General features: G+C 32.3%; 1 protein-coding gene across 1 annotated transcript; it reads left to right on the top strand.

The window, feature by feature from the left end:
- Positions 1–1,647: 1,647 nt before the first annotated feature.
- LOC134282149 (uncharacterized) lies at positions 1,648–12,670 on the top strand (the record flags this gene model as incomplete). The annotated part of the gene is made up of 5 exons (XM_062764597.1): positions 1,648–1,842; positions 10,118–10,225; positions 10,922–10,988; positions 11,090–11,328; positions 12,623–12,670. Coding segments are annotated over exons 1-5 (655 nt in total), but the record flags the coding sequence as incomplete, so codon positions are not given.
- Between the last annotated feature and the right edge of the window lie 427 nt (positions 12,671–13,097).

The following is a 13,097-nucleotide window of genomic DNA, read 5'->3' as shown; positions in this document are numbered from 1 at the left end:
ACAGATATTTATAATTCGCTGCATTTATATAATTGAAGACATCAGTAATGATATCCAGAGATTGCATATACATGTTGGTGCGGATTCAATTTTTTTCCCTTGAAAATGGGAGAGTGGGTCCTCAAAAAAGGGAATTCTACCAAAACAGGCAAATAAAAAAATGTAAGCGCCATCTCCTTTCCCAAATTTGAAAAAGAAGGTAGGCTAGCTGACGTTGAACTGCTAAACTTTTTAATGAATGATTCATTTTTTCTTCACGGGTGGAGGGGGGCATATTTAATTATTTTGTACTTAAAAGTAATTTCTATAACTAAGAAGCTGTTGACAAACTTCCATTATTTATGTATCAATATACTTTATACATGTACATATACCTGTATTAAGAATTTATGTGTGCCAGTTGATACAATACACACGAAGATGCTCTACATGCGAGAATTTTCTAAAGAAAACAAGCTTTTGATTTACATGTAAATCAAACAAGAATCTCAAGAGTCAGATTTTTTTTTTTCTAATTCAACCTTTGCACATTTTATATGGTCGACACACTAAATTTGTTCTAAATTATAATATAAACTGTATGATATTAGTCCACTGATTACAGATGTTTTTCGTACTAATTGTTAGACTATTTTGTCCCCTCTGAAAGTGGTGGATATTAATTTCAGTCTGTCTGTCGGGTCCGTCTGTATGTAGTTTTGTCTGTAACGATTTCAATTCAATTTGATATATGGAGAAGCATTTAAACTTTAGCTAAATTCCTTATGGTGAAGAAGGATTAATATTCCTATCTACGTTGAGGTCAAAAAGTCATAGGTCAAGGTTAGAAATGAAATAAATTCTGTATATGTTTACACTTACGTTTCCGCACGATATTCTAAGAATCCTTTGAGCATTTGCAATCATTTTGGCATTCTATACCATAACTCTCTATGGGCTACGAAGACTCCTAGTATCTGTTTTGACGTCAAAAGTCAAAGGACAAGGCCTTCATTCTACATTCCTACATCCTGCGTGTGTAACACTTTCATTTCGTGGCGATATTTCAAGAAGTTTTGTGCGTTTTTGCAATTAAATTTATACCATACATGTATCTCACTATGGCTCCTCCAGCCCTTCTAAAAATACTCCACCCTCCTCAACCCTCAGGTCAGTACATTCCCTTCTTGTTTTGTCCAATGAGAGTGAATTAGCTTGTTTACACACTGAATTATCTACGGATTAATACAAAATGGATGTGACCTAGCGGCAGGGGAAACTTACTCTCCCATGGCACACCTGATGGCATCTGATGGCACCCGTACCTAACATGTATTAGTAGGTACTAGCACGAAAAAAACCCTTCCCTGCTTAATTTTCATCTATTTGACCGATAACAATACTTTTCAGAAAGCTCTGTCATATTTACTTACAAGCCTATTTAACTGTTTAACTTTGGTCGTCATGTTTGCTCCTAAAGGGGGAGGAGGACTTTTATAACTTTTATTTTCATTTTAAACAAGACCAACCAGGGTGAATTATAATTGACCCAATGATATTGATCTTAACGTTTTGTGCATTTTTACATATTTTATTTTAACTGTTCTAAAAAAATTTTTTACATACAATCATCGAATCGAATCAAATATTAATTTCATATATAACCAGATATGGACTACCTTGGTTTCGGATATGTTGTGGGATCGTGTCCTGTTAACCTAACGGGACAGAATGAAGCAGCTTCCAAACTCAAGTGTAGCGTGGACAAATTCGGGAATGGTCAGTACCTCTGTGTTCCTAACTTCAAGAAGACAACCATTGTTGAGTACTGCTACAACGGCACTGTGGGACTCCAAATGCCAGGTTTGCGTAGTATATTTAAGCAATTTATCATTTTTTGTGAAAGATAAAGTTTCATAACTGCAAGAGTGTGTACAAACACGCATTACTCAATTTGTTTGTACATGTATACATGTAACCTTGCAGTTTTGAGACTATATCTTTTTTCAAAATAATAATTTATTGCTTGTATACATTTTTAATTCTCTGCCATGAGTGCAAATGTGATTCATTTTTTAAAACCCATGTATTATCCTTCGTGTAAGCTACAATTAATGAAAGAGCCAATGTAAGCCTCTGGTAAATTATAGATTGATTGTTGATTTTTGCAAATGAAGTTTTACTTAAACAGAATAAAACGCATGCTTTAATTTTTTAAACCCTTTATGTGTTTAAGTGTTTTGAAAACAATTTATTTTCATACACTTTATATGCAAAAAAACTTGTGTAATGAAATTTAAAGCCTTGTAATACAGTGTACGGTATTCAAGCAAATGTCATTAAATATCTACTAAGAACAAGAATATAAATATAATTGTACATTTTTAAAATGTTGAAATGCATGTAGAAACTTATTTGAATTAACATACATTTATATACGATTGAAAAAAAAATCAAATATCAACATATATTGTACTGGAATGGTTTTCTTAGTTTGTATGGGGAAATTACGGAAGCGTATTAGTGCCACTTGCACACTTCACTTTTTTTTATTTTGTACACATTTAAAGTGTAAATTTTACACTTAAATCTGTAAATTTTACACTTAAATCTGTAAAATTTACACTTTAATCTGTAAAATTTACACTTTAATCTGTAAATTTTACACTTTAATCTGTAAATTTTACACTTTAAAGTGTAAATTTTACACTTTAAAGTGTAAATTTTACACTTTAAAGTGTAAATTTTACACTTTAATCTGTAAAATTTACACTTTAATCTGTTAAATTTACACTTTAATCTGTAAAATTTACACTTTAATCTGAATTTACACTTTAATCTGTAAATTTTACACTTTATTTTTAATTACCTAAACTGTTATCAGTTATGATCAAACGGTCGATTTGTGATGTTTTACCTCGGACACATGAGAAAAGTATTAAACTTTGATGTTTACAATTGTTTGTTAGTAAACTCAGGTGACCTATTGCTATCCGCTTTCGTCCGTCATCGTGCGTCGTGTGTTAACATTTGAACATTTTCAGCTTCTTCTCTGCAACCACTGAACCAATTTCAGCCAAATTTGGCACAAAGCACCTATGGGTGAAGGGGAACAAAAATTGTGAATTTCATGATCCCTGCCCCCCTGGGGCCTGAGGGATGGGGCCAAAACCACTAAAAATAATGCAATCTTTAAAAATCTTCTTCTTTACTACTGGACATCAAGCAGTCAAACTATTTGCATGATTGTAATCAGCATTGAGTCTTCTACCAAAATTGTGAAATTCATGGCCCTGGGGTCAGGGGTTCTAGTGCTAGGGCGGGGCTAAATAAGTATACAGTGAAAATGCATTATTTCTTTGAAAATCTTCTTCTCTGCTCCAGGGTATTAGATCAACCAACTAAGTACATAGTTATGATGAGCAAGAGTGCCTCTACCAAAATTGTGAATTTTATGGCCCCAGGGACAAGGGTTCTGGTGTTGGGGGGGGGGGGCTCTATTGATTATATAGTGAAAATACATGAATTCTTTGAAAATCTTCTCCTCTGCTCCTAGGTATTAAATAAACTAACTAAGCGCATAGTTATGAGGAGCAAGAATGCCTCTACCAAAATTGTGAATTTTATGGCCCCAGGGTCAAGGGTTCTGGTGTTGGGGGGGGGGTCTCTATTGATTATATAGTGAAAAATACATGAATTCTTTGAAAATCTTCTTCTGTGCCCCTTGGTATTAAATAAACTTACTAAGTACATAGTTATGATAAGCAAGAGTGCCTCTACCAAAATTGTGAATTTTATGGCCCCCCAGGGTCAAGGGTTCTGGTGTTGAGGAGGGGGGGGGCTCTATTGATTATATAGTGAAAATACATGAATTCTTTGAAAATCTTCTTCTCTGCTCCTTGGTATCAAATAAACTAACTAAGTGCATAGTTATGATGAGCAAGAGTGCCTCTACCAAAAGTGTGAATTTTATGGCCCCAGTGTCAAGGGTTCTGGTGTTCGGGTGGGCTCTATTGATTATATAGTGAAAATACATGAATTCTTTGAAAATCTTCTTCTCTGCCCCTAGGTATTAAATAAACTAAGTGCATAGTTATGACGAGAAAGAGTGCCTCTTCCAAAATTTTGAATTTTATGGCTCCGGCCCAGGTTCAAGGGTTCTGGTGTTGGGGGGGGGGGGGCTCTATTGATTATATGGTGAAAATACATGAATTCTTTGAAAATCTCCTTCTCTGCTCCTAGGTATTAAATAAACTTACTAAGTGCAAAGTAATGATAAGCAAGAGTGCCTCAACAAAAATTGTGAATTTTATGGTCCCAGGGTCAAGGGTTCTGGTGTTAGGCCAGGGTTCTATTGATTATATAGTGAAAATTCATTAAATTTTCTTCTCTGTGACTCTGGGTATGAAGTAGATGAATAACTTATATAGTTATGATGTGCAAGGGCCCTAATCTTGCAGAAATGTGTATTTTAAGGCACCAGGGTCGGGGGGGGGGGGGCTCTGCTTACTATACTGAAAATGAATTTATTGTTTGAAATCTGCTCCTTTGTATTTATAAAACATTTATTTATTTTTTTGATAGACAATTCTAAGGGTGCCTTTTAAAAATTTGTGCAATGTTTGGACCTAGGGTCGGGGGTTTATGTCACTATGTTAGGGGCACTACTGATTATTGCTGAATATTACTGATTACTTGGAGTGCATTTTTGTTCCCCTACCCTGTGTATGGGTATTCAGTTACCAAGCTAAGCAACTGTTAAGTGTATTGTTATGATGATCAATGGTGCCTCTTTCAAAATTGTGAATGCCATATAGCATCTGGCTTAAAACATGAATCAAATTCAATACACTGTAACTGGAAAGTTGTTGCATAATGCTCAGGTGACCTATAAAGCCTGTGGGCCTCTTGTTTTATTTTACATGTACTCGTACATGTTTATTGGTACATGAACAGTGTAATTTACCGTAAAAATAAATATCTCAAAAATTTTTCTTATTTGCAGTTAAGTTTGATATTACAAGTATATGGTTCTATGGTCATTATGAAAATTACGGTCATTTTTTTAACGAAGCATCAAAGAAAAGTCATTGAAGCAAAATATATAAAATTCATTGCTGTTCCAAATTATAAACATAATATAAACATACTTTGATATCAATATCACATTCATGTAGAACATGTACATGTTTGCATATGTTTGATATACTCTTCATTTATATTCTAAGAAAAGTTCCTCTTGTATCAGTAATACTAATTTGCTTATCATTTGCATTTATTGTAAAATAGAAAATCAGAATTAAATATTATCTTGCAATATTAACGGTCTGTTGGCTGTAAAATGCGTAACTAAGGATGTATAAATATGCTTATTTGACTACGTAATTAAACAAATAAAGTGTAAAATTTACACTTTAATGTGTAAAATTTACAGATTAAAGTGTAGAATTTACAGATTAAAGTGTTAAATTTACATTTTAAAGTGTAAAATTTACAGATTAAAGTGTAAAATTTACACTTTAAAGTGTAAAATTTACACTTTAAAGTGTAAAATTTACACTTCAAAGTTTAAAATTTACACTTTAATGTATAAAATGTACAGATTAAAGTGTAAATTTTACAGATTAAAGTGTAAAATTTACAGATTAAAGTGTAAAATTTACACTTTAAAGTGTAAAATTTACAGATTAAAGTGTAAAATTTACACTTTAAAGTGTAAAATTTACAGATAAAAGTGTAAAATTTACAGATTAAAGTGTAGAAATAAAAAAAAAGTGAAGTGTCAAAGTGGCACTAATACGCTTCCGTAGGAAATATAATGTTTTGTTGTATTAATTATATGAAAAAGGAGTTGGATGCTTTGAGTGTAACATACATTTATATACGATTGAAAAAAAAATCAAATATCAACAAATATTATACTGGAATGGTTTTCTTATTTTGTAAATTCTTATTTTGTATGGGGAAATATAATGTTTTGTTATATTAATTATATGAAAAAGGAGTTTGATGCTTTGAGTGTAACCTTGCAGGAACTACCTTACAGTCAGAGGATATAATTGAGATGCATGTGTAGTAATATTTCTTATTATATAGATAATAAATAGTCTCTAATAAAATACTACCAAATATCTAAAGAATTATAGCGTTCAATATCTTGACGTTTTATTGAAAGTTGACTTTGTATTACGTATACGAGTATGTCCGAAACATTCCGAATACGAGCGTGCAATATCGAACGCCCCGTTGTTAACGAAAAAAGTCGTCTGGTCAAATTCTCAGAGCTAAATTAGCGAAATGAAATGGCATCTAGAGTATTTTCACACAAAATGAAATTATTTATAATAAAAATTAAGTACGTATTTGACAAATTTAAACCTTATTAAGCAAATCAAATTGTTAGGTAGGGTCGTCGGAATGATGCGATATTGAAGGCTTACTCGACAGACGTTCATTTGAATACCGATATTTAAAAACAAATCATTAATTTGCCTAATTTTAGTTGAAATAATAATTATAAATTATGTGGAAATGTTTATGCTATACATGTATAATAAAGGAGATATTGAACTTATATTGGTGAATATTGGTACTCGTTGGCTGTTCAAATGCACTCGCAAGCTTGTGCATTTGAACAAACAACTCGTGCCACGGTGCCAATGTTCACCAATATAAGTTCAGTAACCCTATGATACACTTGTTACAGGTATTTGCTTAAAGGTAACTGTTTAATTTATTTCATGAAATAAAATTCAAATATATAAAATGTTTTATTATTATTGAAAACATGCGATGTACGAGGGTCATTCAAAAAGTTCGAACAAATTTAAATAATTTGAGTAAAAAAATGGAATATATCTTCATATTTATTAAAATTATCATAGATTTAGAACAGCAAAATCGGGGTCACGGAGCAAGTCAAAATTGAGTAATTTACTGATTTTCTCTTTATAGTATTTATAGCAATAACAATGAATAACAATAATCAATTCTCAAAACTTTCCTGATTTAAAACTTTGTGAAAAATACCTGACTGAAAAGTGTTTACAATACTCAAAGTTTCTAAAATGATTACCGAAATAACTTACAAATAATATGCTTTACACCACAAAAGTTTCCTATAAAAAAAACTTACATAGTAGTAGGCCACAAATCAAAAGAAGGTAGTAGGAAGAACCAAAAATACGTATGTACTTCTTTACGGATGGAAATCAAATGGCTGAACAAAGAATCTGGGTGGATTAGGCAAGTCATATGCCCACACTGATTTGGTCGCTCTGTAAGCATATCGGAAATTTCATAATTGTACGATACAATTTACCTAAACATTTAAACTTTGTACAGTACTCTTCAAATGACAGTATCTAAATTTTTTTAACCTTGCGGTCATCGTAACAGTAATTTTTAAAGTAATGCTTTTCATACTGCTTTTCATACTGCGTGTTAATTTCACTTTCAAATATGTTTTCAGGGGTTGGGAGATGGTATACTCTACCCTTTCTTTTGTTTTTGCATACAGAATAGCCATATCGCGCAGGTCTACCCATGATTATTTACATTTCAATTGTGTTATGTCGGCTTGAATTGAATGCATTCAAAATATTATAATTATGCAAATGCATCTTGAAGACTATATTTATTATAGGAAATATATAAATTGACCATAAATAAATTCATCATCCTATCTTTTCATTTAGTTTTTAGTGAAAAAATATTTTTATCTAAATTTCAACATGAACTTTAAAAATCGTGATTCGAACACTCGCGACAAATAACTAGGTGCGTCAACACCGCCGCTATGACTACTGAGCCACGAAGGCGCATATACAATGCCCTTTGAATAGTAAACAGTTCTATATATATTTAAAACATTAGTATGACATCATCTTTTGTTCTTTTCATGCATTCTATTTCTTGCAAGACCCAAAACAGTCCAATACGTTACCTGAAACTGTCCAATAAGTTTTATCTGTCCATTATTAAAAATAATGGACAGTTTTCAATAACGTATTGGATGGCTACAGGTAACTTACTAGATTAAGAAAACACAACACAAATAAACACAAATAAATATTTTTCAGGCAATGAATCCAACAGTTTCACATGTACAGTGTAATTAAATAATCCATTCAAAGTCACAAAAACTGAAACTTTGTAATTATTCCAATAGATGATGAAATGTATATTCCAGCTAACAATGAACATCAAAAGTTAAATTTGAAGGAAATATCTCGATCTGAATTATATTGGAATGTAATTTGCACCAACAACACACGCGATGATATCACTTCTCCTGGCAAGAAACAGTCGCTCCTTTAATTCTTATTCTCACTGGTACTTTGAATAATTTTGATCATTTTTCAACTGGAGCACGTCCATCGTTTTTTCTACTACAGGAATGCAAGGGTGTTTTGTCTATAGCCTTGTCTACTCATCTCCCGATCTTTTTCTGATTTCTGCGAAAAGAAAGTTATAATTTTGTTAATTTCTTTATCACTCAACACCTTAACGTTCATCAACGTTAGGTACCGTGTAACATTCTCTCTGTCAGTTAAAAAACACAATAAGTACCAGTTTTACATTTCTACTCTGATTATCCTCTTCTAAATCATCTGCACATTGTTGATTAAATTACGGAAACCTTTCTACGTTCCCTTTGTTTTCCTGCATCCTTGAATACAAGTTTCTTTTGACTGTCATACAACCTTCATCTGAGACAGTCCAATAAGTAGACAATGCTAACTTAATACAATGGATGAGAAAAAGTTCTACAATAGGGTAAATGTTTTAAGTAGGTTATAGGCCTCAAACTGTCCATTCTGTGAGAAAAAAAAAGAACTATTGTCGGGCCTAACGGCCCTCCAACAGTTCTTTCTTCTCACAGAATGGACAGTTTTTGGCCTACAACCTTTACATAGCGAACGCACAATTAATTGGATTAGGAGTTTTTGAGAATGTTCCGAATTTTAAGTAGGTAAACTAACTTTTTTATATACAGTGGGTTTTCGTACCATTTTTTTGAAAATGGTGAGAGATACATCCTTCCAAACCCTTTCAATATTTGTTTACATAAAAGTGGTACGGAGACCAACTCTATATAAAAAACACAGTTTTAATATTCAATTTCTATCATTTTTATGATTTCTAAAGCGTGTTACCATTTTGGTGGGTCAATTACAATCAATTTGTAAGTCAATTGATTCAGGTTTTATCTTTACTGTATGCAAATGGTTATAAATAACTCCCAAATTTTACAAAAAAGTTGAATTTGCAAGAATTTTTTAATCAATATTTTACCTGCCCTTGCGTAGGCATATGACTCGCCTTATCCACCCAGATTCTTTGCACGGGAAAATGAGGGATGTAACTCTATACACAAAAGAGTTCTACTCAAGGAAGATAATTCACAAAATTGATAAAGAACGATAACTCTATATGATTTACATAGTTCACTGCATATTACAAATAAAAAATAAGAACTGTGACAGCACAAGTCTTGTATTTGTATAAAGTGAAAAATACAATTTTCTGAGTGGTAGCGATTTGAATCGGACGATGAATTGTGTGCAAAGAAAGAGTTATAATTTAAAAGAGTAAGGAACGTCATTAAATGTGATTTGCGCTTCATTGCAGAATTAATAGAGTAACTCTGTAAAGAATTTGAAAACATCGACAGTCTAGTTAATTCAAGCTATTTAGCAAACTAGGTGTTGAGTGTAAACTGTAATACTTAGCAAACTAGGTGTTAAGTGTGATGGATACGTTTTTTTAGGAGAAGATGCTACACACCGTGTATGAAATTAGAAAAGCAGAGTAATTTTGAGATACTTTCTCGACGTTGTTTTTGACGTTCAATGTTGGTTAAGCGTGCTTCGTGGAAGTAAAACATGTTGCTTTAATTTAAAAGTGGGCTAAAACGAGTTCTATTTAATCAAATACAATAAAACTTTTCACTTCGACGTAATAAATATTTTATTTACGAAAATGTGTTAATTTATATGTAAAATCTTGTCATGATTATGTGACGATTCAAAATTTTTTTTGAATGACCCTCGTATATGTTTATTATTTACAGATATAGAAATTAAAAGCAATATTTCATTTTTTTCTTATACAGTCTTTATCTTTGTTAAAACAGGTTCCTGTTTGGTTGTAAATGATGAAGGAATTGTAGATGACGTCAGTTGTCGTAACTTCACAGAGGGCTGTACAACAACACACTTCAAGAGTTTTGATCTCTATAAGTGTGGGTACATTTTAAAGATAAATGAACGTGTACTGTTATTTAATGTTCTTACAAGAAAATTTAGGGGGTCTTTATTCCCCTCTAAAGGAAGGAAGAAGACACATTAATACGTGGATCTAAGGATTGTTACTTCAAGAAAGACAGACGGGCTGTAGGGTGTCATGGTATTAATACTGAATGCAAAAATTCAAAAGTGTTTTTGAAATAATGCCACGAAGCGTACGTTTTACACAATGTCAGAAGATATATATTAACGAACTTGATCTTTGAACCTTTGGCCTCCAAATTAATAGGGGTCTTTCATACGCCATAAAAAAGTTAAAGGCTTCTTGAGACATCGCGTGGAAACAAAAGTGTGAAAACAATTTTTGGATTTTTGACCTTGTCCTCTTGACTTCACCATCCAAAGAAATTTTTATAAGCCAAAGGGTGTTGTGAAAAATTTCACTTTCGCGTCTCAAGATATCGCGTGAAAACAAAAGTGTTACAGACAGACAGACATAATCGCAGACAGAAGAAAAACTAGACGGACGGACGGACGGACAGACTAAAATTTATATCCCCAACTTTCAGCGGGAGACAATTATGTCCATTCTGTTAATTTCCTTTCATTCATTAGAGTATCTTCACTTGCACATTGTGATGATTCTGATTCATGTTTACTCTATTTATATGTATATTTGTATATCTAAATAGATCCAGCATGTCATCAAATTAGCAGAAAAGACCGATGTTTTTATGCGGATCCAAAATGTCCCAAGACGTAAGAAGAACGAAAGAGAGCTTAAAAATCTTATATCAACCATTTGAAATAGTACATGATAATAAAACAGATCTCTCTATTAACGAAAGTTTTTTTAATAGAGATACAGAGATGACAACAAGAAACAGTACACTTGTGGCAACCAATGCAACAATGAACGACACTGCTACTACACTTGATTTTTCAAATACAACCGTAATAACAGAAACTGGTCAAATTCCTGCAGGAGCATTAGCAGCTTTTACTATAGCATTATTTACGACACTTGCTATCCTTCTCTTTATATACATGATATACTTGTATAAGAAAAGAAAAGGAAAGCCACCAGTCACAAACACAGGTTTGTACATGTACATGTACATACATGTTGATGTTGAATTACAATTGCAATTAATCTCGTCTATTTTTCTCAGTTTTCTACATTTATCATTATATTTGTAATCTGACAATGTAAATTAATTGATCGTTCAGACATCATGTTACTGACAGTGCAGAATCATTCTAGCAATGCAAGGATTCCTTAATCAGCGCGTTGCAGTTGAAACCTTAGCATATTTCATTTTGATATTTTAGAGCTTGCTTCTCCCATTAAGAGACACAATTAAGGCTTTCATAAACATGTAGATAATATTAACAAAATACATTCATTTGACACCTAAAATGCACTTGTTACGGCAATATATTGCTCAGGAACCCTAGCAATTCAAGGAGTATGCAGAATAAATTAGTATGACATCCTGTTTCAAAAAATATCTCTAATATATAATGTATAAAGCAAGTTTTATGTTTGTTAACTGTTCCTGACCCGATGAATTTGATTCTTAGTAAACATAGTGTTTGTGTTATGATCATGAATAGAAGAAGAGCTTTGTAGCAACCTCTAATGATACAACACCGCTTAATGATAAAAATATCATTAAGCGTTGCAATGCAACGCTTATTGTCATAAATTATCGCATTAATGGTTGACATTCCAAACTGCTAATGCTAAATCGCCGCTTAATGAAAGAATTATATCACTAAGCGATTGAGAAAGACAACTATTAATGCAATAATTTATAACATTAAGCGTTGAATTGCAACGCTTAATGATATTTCTATCATTAAGCGGCGTTGTATCATTAGGGGTTGCTACAGAGCTTACTTAAGGATATCCGATCGTCAGTCAGAAAGGATAACTTCACAAATTAATATTCAATCTAGAATGCATCAAAATGAAGCTTAAAAATGAATTTTTTTCATGCAACAATTTTCATTTTATTCATCATTATTAGATTCAAGATTTTAAGAAATCTTCGAAAAGGTCTTATAAAAATTGACATCAAAGTTTGCATAAGTTCTGGTCTTATTCTTAAGTACGGAGGAATTGGATCTTCAGTACATTTCGTACATATACGTTGATGCGTAGAATTATTAAGACTATTTTTTAAGACAGACGGTGTTTGGTATTGATTGGATTTTTATTCCAAAATTAAGGGATACATGGACACATGTTTGTCCTTTTTCTAATATCCTGGTAGAGAAAAATAACATTTTTAATCAGAAAAAAGTTACATATTATGTCAGCATTAGCGTAGATGTACATGTACTAGTATTTAAGTTGTGCTCAAGTAGACCACTACAACTTTTTTCAGATAAAGAAAGTGTTCCTTTGGTAATTGTGAGGGAAGATTACTCCAAAGGTAATTGAAATATTCTTTAATTTACTTACTGTAAAAGAAATGCCAGATACACTGTACTAGTAGTCATTTCTCTTTTAAACAAGAGAGGCTGGAGGTATTATCTTTAATCTACAAATGTATCTCTAAATTAGATGTATAGATAAAATAAAAATTGATATTTCAAAGAAATTTTGCAGAATCGACCTTTGACCTGTAAAAGTGATTATAGTCCTACACAGGACTGTTTTTAGATTGAATTTGAAGATTGACCCGTGTAGACAGTACTGCATCCAAACACTTTTTTGAGTTTTCACTTGAGAGAACATCAAACAGGCTGAATTATGATTGATTGGTTGATTGTATATTGTTTCACGTCCCTCTTGAGAATCTCGAGAATTTTTCACTCATATGGAGAGGTCACCGTATGTCGATGAAGGGCTTCAAATTT

This window comes from Saccostrea cucullata, unplaced genomic scaffold (assembly GCF_032062105.1).
Source record: "Saccostrea cucullata isolate Sc308-1 unplaced genomic scaffold, CSIRO_AGI_Scuc_v1 ctg5495, whole genome shotgun sequence".
Taxonomy (NCBI): Eukaryota; Metazoa; Mollusca; class Bivalvia; order Ostreida; family Ostreidae; genus Saccostrea; species Saccostrea cuccullata.
The sequence above is the reverse complement of the archived record's forward strand: the minus strand, read 5'-3'. Positions and strand labels throughout refer to the sequence as shown.